Source organism: Leptonychotes weddellii, chromosome 6, assembly GCF_054177405.1.
Source record: "Leptonychotes weddellii isolate Sample4059 chromosome 6, ASM5417740v2, whole genome shotgun sequence".
In the NCBI taxonomy this organism is placed as follows: domain Eukaryota; kingdom Metazoa; phylum Chordata; class Mammalia; order Carnivora; family Phocidae; genus Leptonychotes; species Leptonychotes weddellii.
The window spans coordinates 78,109,983-78,135,291 of NC_138374.1; the positions used below are offsets into that span (position 1 = coordinate 78,109,983).

At 39.9% G+C, this 25,309-nt stretch overlaps 1 protein-coding gene across 1 annotated transcript in view; it reads left to right on the plus strand.

Annotated features, from left to right (window-relative positions):
- The window catches only part of DNAH14 (dynein axonemal heavy chain 14), a 305,056-nt gene that overhangs the window by 128,204 nt on the left and 151,543 nt on the right, over positions 1-25,309 (plus strand). The window contains exons 32-36 of the mRNA XM_081823173.1: positions 555-631; positions 5,516-5,687; positions 15,340-15,429; positions 19,972-20,106; positions 23,787-24,002. Of these exons, the coding sequence (XP_081679299.1) occupies positions 555-631; positions 5,516-5,687; positions 15,340-15,429; positions 19,972-20,106; positions 23,787-24,002 (690 nt within the window). The remainder of the gene's footprint in view (positions 1-554; positions 632-5,515; positions 5,688-15,339; positions 15,430-19,971; positions 20,107-23,786; positions 24,003-25,309) is intronic.

Consider the following 25,309-nt stretch of genomic DNA (forward strand, 5'->3'; position numbering starts at 1 on the left):
CTCTCACACTTTTTTGTGCTTCGAGATAATTGGGGGGATTTGTTAAAACACAAATCACTGGACCTTACCACCAACCTTCAGCTTGTCTGGGGTGGCCCTTGAGAATTTGCATTTCTAACCGGTTCTCAACAGTTCCTGATGTGGCTGATCTGAGTACCACACTTTGAAAATGACTGTTCTGGGATATGCTGGCTTAATGAGTATTTGTTTATGACTCAGCATGGTTTGGACAACCAGCCACACTAAGTGTTCTTCTTTATCATATTCTTTCAGTTCCTCTCTCCAGTTCAGAGAAAATTTAATTTAGATACTAATAGTTTTTAACAGCTTTAATACTTGTGACTCTCTCTTTTAAGAAAGAGACTTAGGGGCATCAGTTTGGTGGGGGAAGTGAGGGCATTGGAAGCTGAATGCAGGCTTTCTTGAGTTACATCACGGTCTCTCTCCACAGGGTACAGATTAGGGATTTAACTGCATAGGATATGCATTTATTTCCAAGTCATCCCATTTTTCCTTCAGAAACTTAGTAACTCAGATATTTTAATGCTTTATAGGATCATTATGATTTTGGCTTGAGGTCTCTGAAGACCGTTTTAATAATGGCTGGAAAGAAGAAACAGATGTTTAAATGGTGAGTTGAATTTTGAATCGTTAAGTCAAAGGGAGTTATACAACACAGGGAAAATAATTGGTAAAAGTCTAAGTAACAATGACAAGATAAAACAGGGAGCTCCCAGAATGTCACAGTGAAATATGGTAGAGATGTTTAAGAATGTGAAAGAAGAGGAAGAAAAAAATGCACAAAATCCCTGGGTACTTTTCCCCCGAAGAACCTATTCTTTAAAAAAATGTATCTTGGGGCGCCTGGGTGGCTCAGTTGGTTAAGCGACTGCCTTCGGCTCGGGTCATGATCCTGGAGTCCCGGGATCGAGTCCCACATCAGGCTCCCTGCTCAGCGGGGAGTCTGCTTCTCCCTCTGACCCTCCTCCCTCTCATGCTCTCTGTCTCTCATTCTCTCTCTCGCAAATAAATAAAAATAAATAAATAAATAAATAAATAAATAATAAAAAAATGTATCTTACCTTTAAATAATAAAAGATACATAGTAATTAAAGCCCTCATTTAAAAGAGCAGTAATTTAGGGGGCACCTCAGTGGCTCAGTCGGTTAAGCATCTGCCTTTAGCTCAGGTCATGATCTCAGGGTCCTAGGATTGAGCCCCACATTGTGCTCCCTGCTCAGTGGGGAGTCAGCAAAAAAAAAAAAAAAGTGCAGTAATTTAATGAGAAATGTAAAACCTATATGAATATACCTGTATGAGAAATATGTAAAACACATATGAAGAAAACATTTGTAAAGGACACAAATGAAAATAGGAATAAATGAAATAATATATCATGTACTTAATATCATAACATCTTAAAGATTTAAAGACCCTAAATGTTCATTTATGAATGGAAATACACCCCAGTGAAAATACCAAAGGTTTCATTTGTTTTTTGGGGGCAAAAGCAGATTCTAAGGTTCACATAGAAAGGGGTGTCTCAGTGGTGCAGTCCGTTAAGCGTCCAACTCTTGGTATCAGCTCAGGTCATGGTCTCAGGGTCGTGAGATCGAGCCCCGCATCAGGCTGTACACCCAGCAGGGAGTCTGCTTGGAGATTCTCTCCCTCTGCCCCTCCCCCCCCCGCACTCGCTGTGTGCACACGCACTCTCTCGCAAATAAATAAAATCTTTAAAAAAAAGAAAGATAAACAATTAAAACCTATTATAGAGCTTCATTGGTTAAACACTGTGGTGCTGGCTTCTGAACAGAGAGCAGCAAGCCATCGGGACAGAACAGAAGCCCAGAGACAGGACTGCACACGCTGGGCATGTAGTCTGTTGTCAGTCGTGAGACAAGAACAGACTAACAACTTTTCAGTGATTGCCATTGGGAAAACTAAACTGCCATGTGTGTGAAGATGCAGTTGGAACCATGGCCATTGTTATTTACCTGGATAACAGGATCAAAAAAGGACTAAAAACATAGAAGTATTTGAAGAAACAAAATGTCCTTTATATGCTTGGACTACAGAAAGCCTTTAAAACTAAGACTCAAAAATCTAGAAGCTATAAAGGAAAAGAGTGACAATGGTCAAAAAACACTGTGAGGTAAGGAGCCAAATGATGAGCTGGGAAGAAGGATATTTGCAGCTCTCAGCGCAGGGAGTTAGCTCATCCTCATAACACGTGAGGACTGCCTAAAAAACACGGGGAACAAATGGTATGGAAAATGGGCAAAGGACAGTTCTCAGAAAAAGAAACATAAAAGTTTTTAAATATATGAAAATATACTCAACCCCACTCTTTTTTTTTTTTTTAAAGATTTTATTTATTTTTTAGAGAGCGAGCGAGAGAGAAACAGCATGAGAGGGGAGAGGGTCAGAGGGAGAAGCAGGCTCCCCGCTGAGCCGGGAGCCCGATGTGGGACTCGATCCCAGGACCCTGGGATCATGACCTGAGCTGAAGGCAGACGCTTAACCATCTGAGCCACCCAGGCGCCCTCAACCCCACTCTTAATCAGAGAAATGCACATTAAAAATTGAAATGTTGTTTCTCATCAGATGGGCAAAAATACAAAAGTTGGACGGGACTTTGTTGGTGAAACTATAGGGAAACGGGCATTTGTTTTCATTATCGCTAAGGGGCGGACCTACTTGTATGGGTTTGATTTGGGACTTTATTCATGTATTACCTATTAAAAATTAAATGAGAAAAACATGAATATGTTGTAAAAGGACATGTCAATATGCCATTTACATGAACGCAGTAAATGTTATAGATTGTGGTACCTAGATATAGCACCAAGCACAGAACGTAGTGTGGGAGGGGAAGAGTCAGGGATCAGGCTGTAGCTTGACTGTAGTATGTTCTTTCCTAAAAATGAAGGAACTGAGTCATGTATTGCAAAATGGCCTAAGATTGATGGCAGGTAAATGAGTATCTGTTAGGAAATGCTTTGTAATTGGGAAGAATTAGAGACCAGAGTACCAGGACTCAGCTTCCTGACGTCCTCCAGTCCTCCAGTCTTTCTTACATACGAGTACCTGTTCCAGTGAGGGAGTCCCTGATCCGTGTTCTTCCTGTCACAGAAAAACCTCCATTCTCCCAGGCGCCTGGACTGCGGCTCCCATGTCCCATGCGCTGTCAGTCTGTCTGCTGCCATGGGGAGCGGCTGTCTTCTGTCTGTGCTTACACAGCTGTGACAGCCTACCTCCCTGGTCCCCCCAAAGCAAAGTAGATGATGTGATTGTGCGAAGTTGACTGTATTATGAACAGGATTGGGGAATTTTTATCAGAGTAAAGCACAGCAAGCATTTAAAAATAGACTGTTGCTTTTAAAAAATCCACTGGCCCTCCCTGACACCAAAAACTATCATTGTTCTTCTTGTCTGTCCTTTTCCCTTCCGTCCCTTCCTGTCCCTCTGCTCCAGCCCATTCTCCCTCAGGCTCCTGGCTTTGCCTCCGGGCACCGAGGATACCACAAATGTCCCTCATTTCCAGATGCTTTCTCCCACCTTTTCTGTCTAGAGCGCATTGGCGGATTCTAGCTCTAACTCCCAAAGAGTTCTGAGGTGCTTACATTTAAAAAAATAATAAAGGACTGTGTATTCGCTTTGTAGGTTTACCATAACCAATCACTACAGACTTGATGTCTTTAAACACCAGAAAGATGTTTTCTCCAAATACCTGGGACCAGCAGTTTGGAATCAAGGTTGTGGGCAGGGCTGTTGTCCCTGCAGGGGCCTTGGGGGAGAGTCCGTCCTGGGCTCTGCCAGGACCCCAGGGCTTGTGGGCGCATCACGCTGGGGTCTGCCCCGTCTTCCCACTGTCTGCGTGTCTCTCTGCCTCACTCTCGGTAGGAGCACGTGACTGCTTTTAAATCTGGATCATCTGGGATAAACTCAGTCATGTCTGTTGCTGTAGGGGATAATATTCTCAGGTTCCAGGGATTAGCAGGTGAATTTATCTCTGCGGGACATTTTTGTCTGCCTCCCGCAGGCAGCTTCTCTGTCAATCCCAGAAAGGAGGTTTCCCTATCTCCCCTTTGGTTTGGAAAACAAACTGCCCAGGAGCTGGAATCCTAGGATGTCCTTGGTAGAAAAGATTTGCTTTGTCAACAGCTGGAGAATTAATATCTCTTCAGGTAAACACTTAACAAAACTTACCATAGTAAGCCCATAAAGTGAGTCTTAACTAATTCCAAGAATGGGTAGGTATCATGAAGACAATCAAAATGGGTAAAAAAAAAATAATAATAATAAGGTTTAATAACTATCCTTTTCTTGAATTTTAGTTGACGTTAGTCTAGAGATTTCATTTTTTATTCTTAAATGACAACAGATATTCCCTATGATAATCTCAGATGCCATCCCCCAAATTATTCTTCTGTAGAACTTTACTCAAGTCTTATTTTTATATCTAATAGCAAAGTATCATAACAATATAATTATATATAAGCTGTGATCACTTCCAGATATAGTGGTCATTTCTTTCTTTTCTTTCTTTCTTTTTTTTTTTAATTTATCTTCCTTGAATGTAAAGCAAGCTCTGTCTTGGGAAAAAATGAGCTCGCTGACACCCAGCAGCTGTCTGACCTTGGTCATGTTGAGTATTACTCTCCCTCCCTCTTAAGTGGTTGAAAGATTAATGAATTCTTCGATTAAAGAACTAAGCAGAGTGGCCGGTAAAAAGTGCTCATTAAACGTTAGCTATTAGCTGTTTTTATTAAGGATGAAAGACCTAAGAATCATCTCTGTCCTGATGAAGAGTTTTGGACATTGTCCACAGGAGGATGGGAGGGCCCCTCCCGCCCAGAGAACGTCTCTTCCTTTGCATCTCTGCAGCCCGATCGTAGGGCATGCAGTTCTTTCTCCTGGTTGCATGTTTAATGTGTACAATATGTACTGAAGTGTTCAATAGGCAAAATATTGTTATTATGGGGCAGTATATATGTGATGACTTCTTACATCTGGGGGCTTTCGTGACAACAACCAGAAACCTTAAGCTGGCTTGAACGGCAGGGGGAGTTCACTGTTTCTCTCCCTCAGAAACTCCAGAGGTGGGCAGGGGAGGATTGCTCTGACGAGGGTTTCAGGTTTATTTGTCTTTACGGGACCACTTCCGTGGCGTAACTTTGGCCACAGTTGCCAGCTGCATAGCCTGCAAGCCTGCTTCCCTGGCTCGCCTAGAGATTTTGAGTAAATCGCTGTTATTTTTAATTTGATATTAGTTTGAATTCGTTCTGTTATTTTCAGAATCAGTGACTGGGGAGTGGACAGTTCGAGACCAGCCTGGGCCCGTCTCTGGATCCGGGGACCACATTCACCTCACGCACACCGCAGAGCTGCTTTGCAGTGAGGGAGAGGAGGAGGGGCTGTTGGGACAGCCGCCTCTACAAAGGGATAGTAACGGCCTTCAGTGTCAGCGAAGCATACTTGCTAACTTTGTCTTTCTTTTCTTCTTCCATTGAAGTAACACCAATGACCATCTTTCTGAAACGGATGAGACTCCGATCATTATTGAGGCTCTGAGAGAAGCTAGTTTGCCAAAATTTCTCCCTGAAGACGTCCCACGTTTTGAAAAGATTATAGGAGATATTTTTCCTGGAGTGGCAGTTTCAACAGCAAATCAGATTGCCTTGGAGGTAATAAGACTTTTGAAAACCATCACAAATGATTTAGAGGTGGAGCGTTAATTAAGATAAGAAACGATGTAAGTAAAAAAATATTACCGCTCTTCCGGAAGCACTCTACTTATGTTCTAATTGGAGGGATAAACATATTTGGAGATGTATTTCTCCTTGGGAGAAAAACAGTGTTGCGGCCTCTGTCAAGGAAGGCTGCTACTTACGTTGTTCCCCAGTTTTCTCGTCTTTCCAATGGGAATGATAATGTTTCCTCTTCCTACTTTAAAGGGGTACTTTAAGGATCAAATTAGATCAGAATTATGAGAAAGGACATTACAATGTGAACTTTTGTGGTCATAAAAATGACATACTGTGACTGGAGAGCCCTCTATTTCCTCTGCCGCCTTGCGGTCACCGCCACTGTCCAGGTGGGGTGTCGACCTCTCTCCTGCTGCCCCTGCACACAGAGCCCCCAGAGCCCCCAGCAGATGAACCCAGAGTCAGGTCTCCCGACACGGGTCACACTGCCTTTTGAAGTCTGACCACGTTGGGCTACTTTGCCGTGTGTCCTTTTAACCTCCCGCAGCTTTTTCCACCCTGAACTTCTCTCTGCTTTCTGGCTCTTCCTGGGCCCTTATCAGGTCTCAGGCCATCAAACCCAGGCATTCCTTTCTCTGGGGCCCTGCCCAATTTTTGAAACACTGTTTTTTAAGTCTATTTTAAAATATGTGGTTTATGTAGCTTATAGTTTAAACAGCTTCATAATTATTTCTTTTTTAAATATAGGTATAAGCTATGTGCACAGCCTCATACCTAGCAGGCACAGAATACATATTTTGGGGCGCCTGGGTGGCTCAGTCGGTTAAGCGACTGCCTTCGGCTCAGGTCATGATCCTGGAGTCCCTGGATCGAGTCCCGCATCGGGCTCCCTGCTCGGCAGGGAGTCTGCTTCTCCCTCTGACCCTCCCCCCTCTCATGTGCTCTCTCTCTCTCATTCTCTCTCTGTTAAATAATAAATAAAACCTTTAAAAAAAAAAAAAAAGAATACATATTTTGAAGCACACATGAAGCGCTTAGCGAAAGAAGATCATTCATGAGGTTCTGTAGAGAAGTTTGCGAAAATTTCCCTTGCAAACCACCCGGACCAGGTCTTTTATGACACGATAGTTCTTTCATGGTTCTGGTCTAGTTAGATTTCAGTAGGCTCAATTTCGTTGAACTAGAGAGTATTCTCATTGTATTCATGTGTTAAAATGCTCTGTGTGGATTTGAACAAACCACTGTCTCACAACCCTTGCAGTTTCCTGTTTCCGATGTTACTCTCCCAGGCAGGTCTTATTGTCTTAACTTGGGTTTTCTTCACTATATAGATGACCTAGAAGTATTTCTAATTGTTTTCTTCAAAAAACAGCTTTTTATTTATTTAATACATCTTTTTGATTCCTAATCTTTTAATATCCATATTAATATTTTTAAATACCTTCCTTTATTCCTCTGTTTTGTGTTTTCCCTCCAGCTGTCTAAGTAAGATGAATAGTTTATTTTTTATTAATGTAAGTTTATAAAACAAGGGGTATCCACGTGGCTCAGTTGGTTAAGCATCTGGCTCTTGGTCCCAGCTCAGGTCTTGCTCGCAGGGTTGGGGTGCAAGCCCCACGCTGGACTCCATGCCGGGTGTGGCACCTACTTAAAAAACAAAAAACAACAAAAGAAAACTATATAACTTCATCCAAGCACTGCTTTAGATATATAGGCTGTAAGTTCAGGTAGATAGGGTTTCCCTAAGCATTTTTTCTCAGAAATTTGATAGGATGGTTAGTACTTCCTTTCTTTCCTAAAACAGAAGTTTTTCATGCTTTTAATTTCCAGGTAAAGGATCTTTTTATTTTCTGATTTTGTTACCAATTTCTGGTCTTACTGAATTATGATCAGAGAATATTATCTTTGTTATTTTTCCTTAAGAATTTAATTTAGACTTTTTTATGGCCTAATATATAAGTAGTTTTTGTGAATAGTCCCTATGTACATGAGAAGAAGGTATCTTCTCATGGACCACAAATATAAGACAGAGTTTGGTTTATCTGCATTTGTTATGACTGTTCAATTAGCATTTGTTAAGAGCAGCACAGGGGACCTGCTGGTGAGCTACGGTTCAACAGAGACACTGAAATAGAGACACTTGTTACTCACGGGCCGTGGAGCAAGTTGGCGGTACAGGCCTCCAGAGCCACATGAGGAGGATTAGGCCGGGTGCAGACAGAGAGGCCGGCCCCGGGGCACACGCCTTCATCAGGGTCCATGGCCGGACTGCTTTTGGGGTTCCCAGGCTAAGGCTGGATTGGCCAGTTCAAACCAAGCAGAGCGGGACTTTGGTAAGTTCCCCATGGGAGCCGTCTAAGGAGCGTGTAAGGGGCAGGCCCTGGCAGGGGGGACATCCTACCAGCAGCGTCCACCTGCTCACGGCTTCGCGGACTGCTGTCGGGGCCTGCGCTGGTGTGAGGGACTGGTGTCATGTCCCCGCAGGCTGTTCTGTGGGGCTGAGCAGATGCAGAGGCAGCAATATCCAGAAGCAGTTTAGCTGAACCCTCGACCCCATTTTCTCTCTCTTATCAGTGGTACTTGCACTTGTTTACTTGTTTTCCTTGGACTCAGGTGCATTCATGTCTCCTATTAACACACTCCTGTTTATTCTTATAATCTCTGCATCCTAGTGGTCGTTACCATGTTGTTTGACACACGAATATCAATTACAAATCATTGTATGAGTTGCACCCTTCAATACGTAGTGCTTTTGTTTCCTTGTCTACAGTTATTTGGCTTGAATTCCACTTTGTTTGTTAAGACGGTTACCCCATGTTTTCTTTGCCTTGTACACTTTTGGACTTGTTTTTTGTTTTTTTTTTTTCCAAACTTTATAAATTCCACAAAGTGAAGTGGTTTTTAAATTTTGTTTTATTCTACTGATTTTTATGCAGGTTAGTATTTTTATTCTAAGGGTAACTTTATACATCTTTATAATAATATCTCCGGTTTTCCACTTACTTGGATATTATCTGTTAGTCCCTAATATGAACAATGATGTATGTCTTCTTTTCTCCTTTATGCATTTCTGTCAATTGCTGGCCTTATATAGTTTGAAAATATAAGTGGTATATATATTTAGATCTTATTCTTCTTCTTAAAGTCCTCATGTGAGTGAAATCCTATGGTATTTGTCTTTCTCTGACTGACTTATTTCACTTAGCAATATACTCTCTAGATCCGTCCATGTTGTTGCAAATGGTAAAATTTCAGTCTTTTTTTATGGCTGAGTAATATTCCATTGTGTGTGTGTGTGTATCTCACATCTTCTTTAATTCATTCACCCATCAGTGGGCATTTGGGCTGTTTCCATACCTTGACTGTTGTAAATAATGCTGCAGTAAACATAAGAGTGCATATTTCTTTTCAAATTACTGTTTGCATTTCTTTAGGTAAATACCCAATAGTGAAATTACTGGATCATATGGTGATTGTTTTTATTTTTTTTTGAGGACCGTCCATACTGTTGTCCACAGTGGCTACACTAGTTTGCATTTCCATCAAAAGTGCACAAGGGTCCCTTTTTTTCCACATCATCGCCAACACTTGTTGTTTCCTGTGGGTTTTGGTTTTTTCTGGGGGGGGGGATTCTTTATTTTTTTTTAATTTTAATTCCATTATGGTTAATATACAGTGTTGTATTAGTTTTAGGTATACAACATAACAATTCAGCAATTCCATATATTGAACGCATTCTTATTCCTCCCCCTCCCACATTTTAGGTATATGGTGGCATACTTTACATCCTTTTATTTTGTGAATCTCTTGACTGAGTTTTATAGATACACTTATTTTTACCTCTTTTGTGCTTCCTACTTTTCTTACTCCTGCTTATGGTCTTTCCTTTCCACTCAAAGAATATCCTTTAACATTTTTTTGGAGGGCTGGTTTAGTGTCATTAATTCCTTTAACTTTTGTTTGCCTGGGAAACTGTCTCTCCTTCTGTTCTGAATGAGAGCCTTCCTGGATAGAGTATTCTTGGCTGTAGATTTTTTTCCTTTTAGCAGTTGGAATTTATCATGCTGTTTTCTTCTGGCCTGCAGAGTTTCTGCTGAAAAACCCACTGATAGCTGTATGGGGTTTCCCTTGTATGTACCTGCTTTCCTTTCTCTTGCTGCTTTTAAAATTCTCTCTTTATCACTACTTTTGGCCATCTTATTTATTTTGTGTCTTGGTGCAGACCTCTTTGGGTTGGTTGTGTTGGGGGCTCTCTGTGCCTCCTGGATCTGGATTTCTCTTTCCTTCCCCAGATTCAGGAAGTTTTCAGCTATTATTTCTTCAGACAAATCTTCTGCCCCCTTTCCTCACTCTTCTCCTTCTGGGATCCCTGTCATGCGACTGTTATTATGCTTGACAGCATTGCTGAGTTCCCTGGGTCTATTCTCATTTTGCATCATTTTTTTCTCTCACTGCTCGGCTTGATTACTTTCCATTACTCTGTCCTCCAGGTGGCTGATCCATTCTTCTACTTCCTCTTGTTTGCAGTTTATTCCAGGTGGTTTATTTTTAATTTCATTTAGTGAGTTCATCATCTCTAATTGGTTCTGTTTTGTTTCTGATCTCTTTGTGGAGGGTCTCAAAAAGTGGAGGTCCTCCTCTTTTTTCTCAAGTCTAGCAAGTATCTTTATGATAACTATTAATTCTCTACCAGCTGTATTACTTATCTCCATTTCACTTAGGTCTCTTGCTATGATTTTGTTCTCTTCTTTCACTTAGAACATATGCCTCTGTCCCCTCATTTTGTCTAATTCTTTGTGTCTGTTTCTCTGTCTTAGGAAAGTCAGCTCCCTCTCCTCTTCTTGATGGAAGTGGCTTTATGAGGAATTGGCCCTGCAGTGCCCTGCAGTGCAGTGTCCCCTGTTCCCCAGAACCCGGAGCCTCAGGCGTGTCTCCTGTGCGTGTTGCCCTGTTGTGGTTGCGCTGCATTTGCCTTCAGTCCAGTCACCTGTGGTGGCTCTCTTTACCCTGTGCAGAGGGTTTGGTCCTTGTGTTGATAGTGGGCCAGTGTGGGGCTTGAGCTGGGCCAGACCAGGCATTTGCCAGAGCTGTGGTGGCACCAAAGTTCAGGGCACTTTCCCTGCATTGTCCCCTGAGAAGCTTTCCTTGGTGGGTGGGGCCAGAGTCCAACTGGTGTGTGTGGTTATCTCCCTCTCTCCCTGAGGCAGGAGTGACTTTGCAGCAGTGCTGGCCCCTGTCTGGGCTGTCTGCACACACTGGCACGCCTGTGGCGCCGCTGGGAATGGGCTTCTGTCCAGGGCACAGTGGAGGGGGCAGGTGTGCAGGAGAACGTGGAGGGCCGGGATGTGCAGAGTTAGCCAGGTTTGTTGGGTCTGTTCTGGGAGGGGACCTGGAGCTGGGGCCAAGCAGCTGTTAGTGAGCCAGGTAGAGAGTGTTCCCACGGCACTGGTTCCTGCAGGTGTCCATGTGTCTAGGCTGGGGGTGAGGGAGGGAAATGGTGCCCACCAGCTCCTTTGTTCTTGGAGAAGTCTCCTGAGATCCCTGCTGCTCTAGCACACATTCTGAGATTAGTAAATAAACCTCCTCTTCGTGTACCCCAGGTGTTTTTCAAACTGCTGCTTCTGTACTTATCTCAGAGGGGCTTCTGGTTCTGCTGTCTCTTGAAGGACAGGGACTCAGCTTCCTGTCTGCAACTGCTGATTTTTAAAGTTCCAGGTGGTAAGCCCCACTGATTGTAATAACTCACGAAGTTAAGCCCCTCTGGTTTCCAAAGCCAATGTTATAGGGATTCTTCTTCCTGGTACAGGTTCCCAGGCCTGGGGTTCCTGGGCTGGGGTCTGCTCCTCTTCCATGCCTGCGCTTGCGGGTCCCTCCCTCCTGCGGACAGTGTCGCAGGTCCATTTTGTTCCCAGCTGTGTCTCTGCCTGTCCTACCCTCTTCAATGTGGTCTCTTGTCTACATTTAGCTGTGGAGAGTCTGTCCTGCCAGTCTTTGGGGGATTTTCTGGGTCATTTACCCTGATGTGAGTGTTATCTAGTTGTAATCAGGGGATGATGTGAGCCCAAGATCCTCCTACTCCACCATCTTCCTTGCAAGTCTCTCTGGAAGCTTTGAAATCTTTCATTTTGTCTTTGATATTCTAAATCTCACTTTAAATTCTCTAGTTACGTGTGTTCATATTCTATTAGCCGTTTTAATATGGAGCCATTTATTTTTAGTTCTCTATGTTGACAGGAAGGGGACTTCGGCTGTGAGATTCTTTGTTCCACATAATTCAGTGAGTTGGATTTTTCCAGACCAAGAAACTGTAGGTCCAAACTCTAAGCTAAATAGGCTTAACTATTTTCATAGCACTTACATGCGTTTTAGGTTTTGGAGATTTTTCCTTATTCTTATTTTAATGAAAATGGAATTTGAGATCTATAGTTATCTATATATCTGTCTTTGTGGTTTTGTGCTGTGTGGCTTCCAGGAGATGTACAGTGGATGGTTGCACCTAAGCCATTGCCTACATTTTGCATATTTATACTTACATTTTGAGGATTTTCACTCTGCTAAAAAAAGGGAAGGAAGATGTTAGTTGACAAGTTTTGCTTTCTCTTTCTTATATAAACATCTTTCCATCTCTCCCCGGCGGGGCCTACACATTCCTTCCTCTCCTTTCTCTAGATATGTGTTTACCTTTAACATTTTTCAAGTCACAGCTAAAATAAATAGCATCGCCATCATAATAGCATTTCTAGGTGCACGTTGATGGTTTGGTTTTTTAACCTTATTATATATTCATCTCTTCATCAATTTTATAAGCATCTGTTTATTCTGCTACTTTCCCTTCGTATAATTTTTACATTGATAAATATGCAGGCTATCAACTGTTAAATAAATAAATAAACTGTTAACAAAATGTTGCCAAATACTAATGTATGGCTCAAGAAATGGCACAAAGTTCATAATTTATAGGTCTAATATTAAATTTGGAATAATCCAGTCTTCTATTTAATGGTGTATTTTTGATGGTTTACACAGTGACCAGTCACATATAGCATATCCATATAGGAATATATGTTGTTAAATAATACATTGTAGGTGTGCTGTTTACACTTCTTGTTCATTTGAGGTACAGGAATCTAAATTGCATGCAATAGGCAATTGGAATCTATCCAACTTATTCACATTTCTGTCTCTAACAATATCTACAGTGTGGGGGTGGGGGTGTCGTTAACTCAGGGCAACCACAGGATTAACAGAATTACCGAAACCATATCCTGGAATAAATGATGTATAGTTTGCCATGCAGTTGACTCTACAGAACATCATTTACAACCATAAATACTTTACAGTAGGATTATGATTTTATTTCAAAACCTTCCAAAGTAAGGAATTGTGAAAATCTTTAACCAGGAGGGATGCCCTGTCTGAATATCTCTTCTTTTGATTATCCCACTTCTGCTGATCTTCTGTGTCCCATGCTATCCCTAGTCCACTCCTGTGGACTGTTGGCTTACATCCAGGCAGGTGTCTAGGTTTGTATTGTCTGTGACAGAGAATTCCTAGCCCCCACATCTAAAACTGCTCCACGTTCAGGCCTTAAGGGTATGTCTCATCACCTCCATTTAAAAGAGGTTGTTCTCATTGCACTACTGGGTATTTACCCCAAAGATACAAATGTGGTGATTCAAAGGGACACCTGCACCCCGATGTTTATAGCAGCAATGTCCACAATAGCCAAACTACGGAAAGAGCGCAGATGTCCATCAACAGATGAATGGATAAAGAAGAAGTGCTGTATATATATATATATATATATATATATACAATGGAATATTATGCAGCCATCAAATAGAATGAAATCTTGCCATTTGCAACGACGTGGATGGAACTAGAGGGCATTATGCTGAGTGAAATAAGTCAGAGAAAGACAATTATCATATGATCTCACTCATAGGTGGAATTTAAGAAGCAAAACAGAGGAGGTAGAGGAAGGGAGGGAAAAATAAAACAAGATGAAACCAGAGACAAACCATAAGAGACTCTTAAGTACAGGAAACAAACTGAGGCTTGCTGGAGGGGAGGTGGGGTGGGGGGATGGGGTGACTGGGTGGCGGGCATGAAGGAGGGAACATGATGTAATGAGCACTGGGTGTTGTATGCAGCTGATGAATCACTGATCTCTCCCCCTGAAACTAATAATACACTATATGTTAATTAATTGAATGTACATAAAATAAAATTTAAAAAAATAAAAGAGGTTTCTCTCAGCTGATTTCCAACCTCCGGTAGCCTGGCCACAGGAGCTACGGTTTCTCCATTTGTACAGTCCTGCTGAGTGTCTGTGTCTCCTTCAGCAGCACCTTTGTCCCATTGTGGGAATGCAAGGAATGAGAAGTGCAGTAGGAGAGATCAGTGAGGAGAAGGATAGATCCCGCTTTTTTCTGTAGGCACAGTTACCGATAGTATCGACACTGAAATAAACTCCACTTTATTTTTTTAAAGTGTTTTTTTTTTTTTTTTTTTTGAGATAGAAAGAGAGAGAGCACTGAGCCAGGGGACAGAGGGAGAGGGAGAAGCAGACTCCCCACTGAGCAGGGAGCCCAATGCGGGACTCGATCCCAGGACACTGGGATCATGACCTGAGCTGAAGGCAGACATTTCACCCACTGAGCCCCCCAGGCACCCCTAAACCCCACTTTAGAAGGAAATGGGGCTGCCCTTATAATTCCTGCATTAAAATATTAAGAATATTTCCAAGCTGCAGCCACTTACTGGATGTTTGAATGTCTAACCATGTCAAGTCCTCAATCTTACAAATTATACTTACTATCCTAGAATATTCTTTTTTTTTAAAAAAGATTTTATTTATTTATTTGAGAGAGAGAATGAGAGAGAGAGAGCACATGAGAGGGGGGAGGGTCAGAGGGAGAAGCAGACCCCCTGCTGAGCAAGGAGCCCGATATGGGACTCGATCCCAGGACTCCAGGATCATGACCTGAGCCGAAGGCAGTCGCTTAACCAACTGAGCCACCCAGGCGCCCTATCCTAGAATATTCTTAACAGTGAAACATTAAAATAATTGTTACAAAGCTGAAAAACTACCTTAATGTGATTGGAATTACACAAAGATATAGACTCTTTTAAATTTTCTTTTAGTGTATGATAAATAGACAATGGTACTATGGTAACAATTCTTAAATACATCTTAAAGAATGAATTTTTTTAAACATTTATTTATTTAGAGAGAGAGCATGAGCTGGGGGAGGGCCAGAGGGAAAGGGAGAGAGAGAATCTCAAACTGACTCCTTACTGAGGGAGGCGGGGCTTAATCCCAGGACCCTGAGATCGGGACCTGAGCTGAAATCAAGAGTTGAATGCTCCACCGACTGAGCCTCCCAGGCGCCCTAAGAATGAATTCTTAAACTGGGGGAGGGTCTATAAGTTTGCTACCAGGGATCTGTGAACATAACATATTGTGTGTATTATATTTTGGGGGTAAGTAATATCTCAGGTTGGTGAAATTAAGAACTACTGTCTTAAAGTGCAGTATTCGGTACATCATTAAGAGAGATTTTGTAGGATTATGTATTAAGGGTTTAATTTGCAATGCACTTTAAATTAATGTATTTATTTTCTTTAGAAAGCAATATTTATTGCAACACAACAGTTGGGCTTACAACACTGGCCAGCTCAGAAAAAGAAAATCATACAGTTTTATAATCAACTTCAGGTAAGTGTGGAATGGCATGTTAGCAGCTCTTTGCTCCTGAATTTTAATAGTTCTGATCAAGGAGAAAACCAGGATAACAATGAAGTGATTGACTCGGTTATTTACCCTCACTTAACTTTGAACAGATTAATCTTCTTCCCCTTTGTCCCCTTACCACATGATTCTAAAAAACCCTACACATATGGTATAAATGTTCTGCCTCACATAGCTATACCTTCTTTGAATTTTCTGTCCGCATGAATGAACCTTTGGAAAAGACGGTGCATTTCCCTGATTATTAGTAAAATTGTACATTCTCATATCTATTTCTTTGCCATTTGAGTTTCCTACAAATTGCCAGATTATGTAACGTACTCATTTATCATTTGGGTTTTTTGTCTTTCTTACCAAGTGTGTGTAGACTTTTCATTATGCATTTTAATATCCTATCTCCTTATTGTTTATATGCATTACAGGTAAATTCTCTAAGTCTTAGGTTTTCAGAAATGTTCCTAGTGTTCAGTGGTGCAGGAGACATTGTTAATGCATTGAAGTCCATTGATCTTGTTTTTATGGTTTGTGTTTTTGTGAATTTTTAGAAATCTTTTCTATCGTATTTCATAAAGATATTTTCTATGATTTTTTTTCTAAAATTTTTTTTGTATTTGCATTTCCTACTTTTAAATTGTCTGGAATTTTTCTTTAAGATGCCAAATATGGATCTATTTTTCCTCAGATGGATAACCAGTTTTCCCAAGACTTTTCCCCACTGATTTGCTATTTCTCTCACATACCATGTTTCTGATCTAAATTTTTCTTTGTTGATTTCTTCCATATTTTATTATTTTGGTCTTTATCTTATGACAACACCAGTCTTAATTGCCATAGCTTTACAATAGGTCTCCATATCTGGTAGTACCAACTGTAAGAGAAAAAAAGAAAGCTCTCCCTGACCCTCTTAGGGTTCCTGGCTGAGTCTGAAAATCAAATTGACAAAGACAGATTAGCAGGAGAAAACACGCACATTTTACTGTAATTGATATTTTTTTACAAGGGAGCCTTCACAAGAGAATAGAGAGACCCAAAGAAGTGACCAGAACTGGAGGCTTTATACCTTTTAAATAAAGAAACAATGACTTTGTGCAGAGTTGGCAGGGCAGAGGGGTTTGGGCTGGGGGGGTAGTAGGTGTGAAGAAGTAACTAGGAAGATACGGGCAGACGAAACAGGTTTGCTCATACAGCCTGTCAGCCCCACATTCCCCATAAGGATGTTTCTGTCCTTCGGGTACGAGGAGGGCACTTTTCACATGGGACTTTTATGACCTGTTTCAGGGAAGAAAGGTGAGATGGGGGAGGTCAGAGTGAGCTTCCTGCTTCTGCCGTGGGAAAAGACTCCTCCAGCTTAATCTATCTAACACGCCAAGGTCAGGGTGCCTGTCTTGTCCTGAGCCCTGCCGTAATCCTCCCTCTTTGTTATTTTCCCGATTCTTCGATAATCATTTGATTGACTGCCAGTAAAATAATAAAAATTTAAATTAAAATTAAAAAATCCTATTTGGATTTTTATTGGGATAGAATTGAATGAATAGCTGGTGGTGAGAATTTTCATTTTATGATATCACATTTTTCCCTTCATGAATATATTGGGTGGATTTAACAAGTTAGCCTGGCACAGCTTCACGGCGGCAGAAAGCACCAGACTCCTGGGTCACTCAGCAACAGCAGTAGCCGTGTCCCCAAGATTTAATTCTTGGAGGAGACTATCTTCAATAGTCATCCGTCCCCCCCTACTCCATGGTCCGAGGCATGTCCCCCCTAAGTGTCTGGGTTTTTGCTGTGCTTGCATTGCCACAAAATTGGTATGCCCCAGTTCAGCAATTATCCTTATATCCCCATTCACTACCCTTATGGCCTAAGACCAGGTCAATCCAAGAGAATCCAGGCAGTTGAACCAGAATTAAATGTGAACCCTCTGGGCCCCATTTTGGAATGTGTACAATCAGGGTGGCTTGGGGTTGTCATTAGGGAACAGAAAGAAGCACCATGCTCAGGAATGGTTAGGATGAATCCCAAATTCTCAAAATAGATCTCTGTAATCCCCCATCTCTTTTATGCTGATAATTACCCAGGAAGCAGATGAAAGGAAATGATCCCCTTCTAGGGATGTCCACATTCAATGACCAACCCTCCCTGGTAAGGTGTGTGGACAAAGAGAAGGGAAGGGGGATGGAGTCAGAAATCTTTGGAGTCAGTCTTTGAGAAGGCTGTTCCAATGCTCAATAATAACAGATGCGTATGGATGGTAGGGAACGGAGAAGGCCCATAAAATATCTTGACCGTCAGCTCATGGTTAAGAGACTCTTGCAATAAAAGGTATACCATTGTCAGACTGCAGATGGTCCAGAAATCCAAATGACACAAATTTCATCTCAAGAAACATAATGGTGTGGCTAGAGTTAGCTGATTGGACCAAAACAGCAGTCCCATAGCTTGAAATAGTTAGTGTCAGTGAGTCACCACCAATAGCCCCAGGAGAGGGGAGCACAGATCTGATGTAGGACCTGCCAGGAGTATGTGGGGGTCATTCGTGCCCCAGGCAGTGCGACTTTTCCCACCGTGAAACTGGAGTCTGGAGCGCAGCAGTAGTTCCTGTGTCACAAACACAGTCCTTTGTGAGTTCTGTGACGGACAACACGTTGCCACATCCAGTGTGACGTGTGTCCATACAACGATCATGATAGTCTGGGAAGGGCAGGCTTGATCAGCAGCTTGATTCTGGGTCCTCGTCTTGGGCCCACGAGTAACTCTGGTAGTTTGCTTAGCAGCCCCGATTTGTTTCCACAGTTCACAACCCCAGAGAGGATTATCTTTAATCTTGTAGTCTGTAATTTCCCAAGGGGCAGACCAAATAGCTAGGCCACTGCCAAGCCACAGAGTTCTCACCATGAGCAGACCTGACACGTCTGCTCTTGGGTCTTCATAGCTGGCTCTGAGGAGGAACAGCGGGAGCCTTCAGGTCTCAGCCAGGCTGAGCCACCAGTAAACCAGACCAAGGCATTGACGGGATCTTTGTAAATCAAGGGCTTCACTGAGCCAGCAGCTTTGCTCCAGGAGGGGAAGTAGGGGGTAAGGTTGCTCCCAGAGGGACAGCTGCCCCTCTTTCATGTAAAGCCAGGACACCAGTGTGGCCAGTTAGCTGCGTTCTTGAACATCTAATTCCATTTGTCATGCAAGGCTTCTGGACCCCTTCTCACCTTGCCAGTGATAGACCAGAGAACCACAAACCTACATGAGGATAAAGAGATTAGAATGGAAGTGAAAACTATTTTAGCTTTATCCATATTTGAATTTTAATGTATTTATTTGATACATTACTAAAGATAATCATTTCTTTAATGCTATTACAATAGTCTACAAGAGATGGTGACGGACACTTTTTAAGAGCTTTAGCATCTGACCCTTTCCTCCTTGGCTTAGTCCATTTGGGCTGACATAACAAAATACCATAGATGGGGTGGCTTAAACAACAGACATTTATTTCTCACAGTTCTGGAGGCTGGGAAGTTTAAGATCAAAGTGCTAGCAGATTTGGTTTCTGGTAAGAGCGCTCTTCCTGGCTTGCAGATGGTCACCTTCTCACTGTGTGAGATCTCACATGGTGGAGAGATGTTGAACTCTGGTCCCTCTCCCTCTTGTAAGGACACTAATCCCATCACAGGCCCACCCTCTTGGCCTCATCTAAACCTAATTACCTATCAAAGGCCTCACCTCCAATAGTATCCCGTTGGGTGTCAGCCTCAACATTTGAATTTTAGGGAGATGCAAACATTTACTCTGTAACACCAATTGTGATTGGGTTGGGCAGAAGAAGATAGGATCAAGCAAATTTTGTAAGAGATGAGGAACTTTGGACAATGGGTACTTAGTGTTTTTATTAACTAGATCAGGAAATAAGAGAAGCAACAAGTGGGAAAAGAAGGTGTAGATTAGATTATGTTGACTCTGAAAATCATGTGAGACATCCAGATGGAAGTATCTAGTAGAGCACTGAAATGTTACTCAGGCACATAGAACCAAAGACTGGAAAAAATAAATGCATTAGGAAGTCATTAGCACTTAGGTTGTAGTTAAAGATATTCAAGTTGATGAGATTGGTAGGGCCAATGTAGAGAGAAGAGAGAGAGAGAAGGATGAATTAGGGAAGACTAACATGGAAATGACATTCAAAACTCAAAAGAAAGAAAACTAGAGAAGAGGAAAGCTGAGATAAATCATATTACAGAAGCCAATCTTAGAGAAAAGTACAGAAATAAAGGAGATATAGAAAAAGATAAACTGTCAAATATCAAGAATTGAAAGTTATCCTTTGAATTTTAAAATTAGGAGATTTCTGTTTATTTTGACATTAATCTAGCCAATGAAAACAGAACCCAGATTATAATAGATTAAACAGTGATTTGAAGGAAGGGTTTGTGAATACAGAGATGTATTACCTTCAGATTTCAGCCTAGCTTATCCATCAGTGAACCAAAATTAAATCATAAATCTGCACTTTTGTTTTAGGCTTGTGTTGGTGTGATGTTAGTAGGTCCAACATGTGGAGGAAAGACAACAGTCAGAAGAGTTTTAGAAAGAGCATTAACACTATCACCAGTTGAAGACTTCCTATCAAGTAAAGAAAGGGAATCTATTTCACAGGTAAACACTAAGTAGTATGTTTCCCTATTTCTTCAGATCTTACTTTATACTTCAGTAACATTTTATGTCCTATTTACATAAGTATAGTCTTGTTAAATTTATTGCTAGGAATTTTGTAGTTAGGAATCATTGTAGTAAGTGGGATTTTTTTTTTTTGAATCTCAAACTAGTAATTACGAGTGTGAAATAAATTTATTGGATTATATATTTTGTATTTAGTCACCTTCATGGACTGGTAACATTAAATTGTAATTGTTTTTATAGGTGATCAATTGAATCATCTTCAAATGAATGTAATTTTGTCTCTGGTAATATTTATGTAAGTTATATTATTGCATTGATTAACCCTCCAAGACAGTGTTAACTGTAATAATATCTTGTTCCTTACTTTATCTGAAATGCAGTTAATATTACTACATTTAATATGGTATTTGCGGGGCGCCTGGGTGGCTCAGTCAGTTAAGCGTCTGCCTTTGGCTCAAGTCGTGATCCCAGGATCCTAGGATTGAGCCCGACGTCAGGCTCCCTGCTCAGCGGGGAGTCGGCTTCTCCCTTTCCCTCTCCCCCTCCCCCTGCTTGTGTTCCCTCTCTTGCTGTGTCTCTCTGTCAAATAAATAAATAAAATCTTTAAAAATAATAATAATAACAATAATACAGTATTTGCTTTTTGTGTATGATAAATGTTCTTTCATACATTGGAAATTTTCTTCCGTTCTCATTATACTTTGGTTTTGACTTTTGGAATTTATGAAATAACTTTTCAGAATCTATTTTTTATATTTTAATTGGTTAATAAGGTATGTTGATAGATTTGCTAATGTTAAATTGTCCGTGAATTCCTAGAATAACTCCCGATTTTTCATGATATGTATATATATTTTTTTAAATGACATTTTTATTTTATTTTTTTCACATTTTTATTTAAATTCTAGTTAATAGTGTAATAATGCTTTCAGGAGTAGAATTCAGTGATTCATCACTTATGTATAACATCCAGTGCTCATCATGACAAGTGCCGTCCTTAATTCCCATCCCCCATCTAGTCCATCCCCCACACCCCTCCCTCCATCAGCCCTCAGTCTGTTCTCCCTCATTAAGAATCTCTTATGGTTTGTTTCCCCTCTCTTTCCCCCTTTCCCATATGTTCATCTGTTTTGTTTCTTAAATTCCACATATGAGTGAAATCAGATGGTATTTTTATTCCATATAAGGTTAGATTCCAATAAATAATGTGTACTTCAGTTATCTTATTTAAAGACTCAGCAGTCTATTCTGAAAGCTTTAGAAAGTCAGCTTTTCAGTTCTGCAGATTTTTTTTTCAGCTAGTGTGCAGTTTCTTTCCATTTTTAGTTCGTTCTTTCAGTAAGCAAGAAAATTTGTTTTCTGTAGTTCTCAATATATGTCTTTCTCCTTCTTGATTAAATTTATTCCAAAGCATTTTATTCTTTGGATGCTATTATAATGGACTTGGAATTTCTTAATTTTTGTTGTTGCTGAAGCGTGTTCATTGCTGCTATACGGAAATGAACTGATTTTTGTATGTTGATCTTGTATCCTACAAATATGCTGGTTCATATATTAGCTCTAGTAGTTGTTTTGTAGATTCTTTGGGATTTTCAAAAATAGAATCATGTCATATTTAAATAGAGATACTTTTACTCTCTCTTTGCAATTTGGATGCTTTTTATTTTATTTCTCACCTAATTACCAGGCTAGGACTTTCAGTACAGTGTTTATAGCAGTGGTGAAAATGAGAATTCTTGCCTTGTGCCTGATTTTAGGGAGAAAGCTTTCAGCCTTTCACCATCGAGTATGATATCATCTGTGGGTTTTTCATAAATACCCCTGATTATAGTAAGGAAGTTCCTTTCTAGTTTGTTGAGTGTTTTTATCATGAAAGGGTGTGAAATTTTATCAGATGTTTTTTCTGCCTCTCTTTATGTGATCATGCAGTTTGTTTCTTTTGTTGTGTTAGTATGATTGATTTTCTTTTGTTGAACCTACCCTCCATTGCTAAGACAAAGCTCATCTGGTCATGGTCAATCATTGTGCTGCTGCGGTCAGTTTGCTAGCACTTTCTTGAGGGTTTTTGCATCTCTATTCATAGAGGACACGGGTGTGTCGTTTTCTTAGGGTGTTTTTGAGTGGATTTGGTATCAGGATAATTCTAGCCTCATAGAATGTGTTAGGAAGTATTCCCTCCTTTTCTATTTTTTGCAAGAATTTGAGTCAGGTTGGTGTTAATTCATTTTCAGATGTTTGGTAAAACTCATCTACTATCTGATTTTGGACTTTCTTGGAGATTTTAATTACTGATTCAGTCTCTCTGCTTGTTACAGATCTGTTGAGATTTTCTATTTCTTCTTGAGTCAGTTTTCATAATTTTTGTTATTTCTAGGAATTTATACGTATCCTGTAGATTACATAATTTGGCGTACAGTCATTCATAGTGTTTTCTTATAATCCTTTTAATTTCTGCAAGGCACTAGTAATGTCCATACTTTATTTCTGTTACTATTTATTTGTGTCTTTATTTAATAATTATTTCCTTTTTTATTTAGGTATAATTGACATAAGTATAATATTGTTTCAGGTGTACAACATAGTTATTTGACATTTATATATATTGTGAAATGATCACCACTAGTCTAGTTACCACGTCACTGTACAGAATTAATATAGTATTGTTGACTATATTCCCCATGCTGTGCATTGCAGCCCCATGACTTATTTATTATATAGCTGGAATTTTGTACTTCTTGATTCCTTTCACCTATTTTGGTCCCCCTCCCAATACCTTTCCCCTCTGGGAACACCAACATACTCTGTATCTATGAGTCTTGGGTTTGTTTTGTCTTTTAGATTCCACATATAAGTGAAATCAGGTGGTATTTGTCTTTCTCTCTCTGACTCATTTCCTGAGCATAATCCTAAGATTATTCTTGGCTTGTCTCTTTCTCTCTCTTTTTTCCCCTTTTCTCATTTGTTTTGTTTCTTAAATTCCACATATGAGTATTATATAGAATTGTTGAATCACTATATTGTACCCCTGAAACTAATATAACACTGTACGTTAACTACACTGGAATTAAAATAAAAAAAAACCAATCTTCCAATCCATATATGTATATATATATTTTTTTTCTAGATACAAGTCCCTTATCAGAGACTATGATTTACAAACACTTTCTTTCATTTTGTGGGTTGTCTTTATTTTCTTGATGGTATCCTTTGAAACACAAAAGTTTTTAACCTTGATGATCAAGTTCAATCTATTTTTTCCGTGTTGTTACAAATGGAAAGATTTCATTCTTTTTTTAATGATGAGTAGGATTCCATCATATATATACACGTGTGTGTTTGTGTGTGCATGTGTATGTATACATACCACATCTTCTTTATCCATTCATCCATCAGTGGACCAATTGCTTCTACATTTTGGTCATTGTAAATAATATTGAAATGAACATGGGGTGCATGTAACTTTTCAAATTAGTGTTTTTGTTTTCTTCAAATAGATACCAAATTGCTAGATCATTAATTGATGATCAGAGATTATTAGGGTCTCTTTCTTTGGAGGGAAAGAACTCTCCTAAAACTCTTTGGTGTTAACAGTGCAAAAATTTAAATAATTGTACTATAGTTAATGCCTTTAAGAAACCACACTGGATTTTTTTCAGATTCCAGGAAGAAAAGGAAAAGTAGATATTTGTGTTTTAAATCCAAAGTGTATCACTGTTGGTGAACTGTATGGACAACTGGATCCTAATACTATGGAATGGACTGATGGATTATTATCAACAGCAGTTCGAAATTATGTATATTTTAACACTGCAAGGAACTCAAAGAAAGACAGCAATTTCGGACTGAAATCAAGAATCTCAGATGCATCTAATGTAAGTTAATATGGAAGGATTATTTTTATTTGATTATTGTGGATTACTTCAGTGTTTAAAGATTGATATTTAAGCATTATTACATGCTTACCAGTATTAAAGTAAATTTAAAAATTATTATGATCAGTTTTAAAAAAAAGGAGAAAAATTAGAAGCTATTAAAAAACCAGAAAATATGACACTGTGCTTTAAAATGCTTGGTAAACAATAAAATAAAATGAAAGATACTGGCTTTTAAAATAACACAGAGTGGGTTAAGTGTAAGCGGAGGATGATCTAGTGATTCTGTCACCACCCTATACCTTATAAATGAATGAGGTATGGAAATACTTCACTGGAAAGGTGAAAAAGTTTTTGATACAAAATTCATCACAAAATCAACATAAATTGCAAACAAAAATTTGGATGTTGTATTCTCATTAGTTATAAGTAGAAAATACTAGTAAATTTCATTAGCCAAAATATATTAACAGAAGAATGGCGTTTACAACCAACCAGATAAGCAAAGATTTTTTTTTAAGTTTTTATTTAAATTCCAATTAGTTAACATAGAGTGTAATATTAGTTTCAGGTGTACAATATAGTGATTCAGCAGTTCCATACCTCACCTGGTGCTCATCACGACAGGTGCCCTCCTTAGTCCCCTTTCCCTATTTTCCCCATCCCCCCACCCACCTCCCCTCTGGTGACCATCAGTGTGTTCTCTAGAGGTAAGAGTCATTTCTTGGCTTGATTCTCTTTCTCTCTCTCTCTTTTCTCCCCCTTCGGCTCATTTGTTTTGTTTCTTAAATTCCACATATGAGTAATGTATAGAATTGTTGGACCACTATATTGTACACCTGAAACTAATATAACACTGTATGTTAACTACACTGGAATTAAAATGAAAAAAAAATATTAAGTCTTCCAATCCATATGTATTTTTTTTTCCTAGATACAAGTCCCTTATCAGAGACTATGATTTACAAACACTTTCTTTCATTTTGTGGGTTGTCTTTATTTTCTTGATGGTATCCTTTGAAACATTAAAGTTTTTTTTTTTTTCCCATATAAATATGTGATTTAATTAAAAATGCACCTAGGTGTGCATATCTTTATAAGTCCTTGATTTTTTTTCTTTTTTTTTTTTTATTCTTATGTTAATCCCCATACATTACATCATTAGTTCTAGATGAAGTGTTCCATGATTCATTGTTCGTGCACAACACCCAGTGCTCCATGCAGAACGTGCCCTCCTCAATACCCACCACCAGGCCAACCCATCCTCCCACCCCCCTCCCCTCTAGAACCCTCAGTTTGTTTTTCAG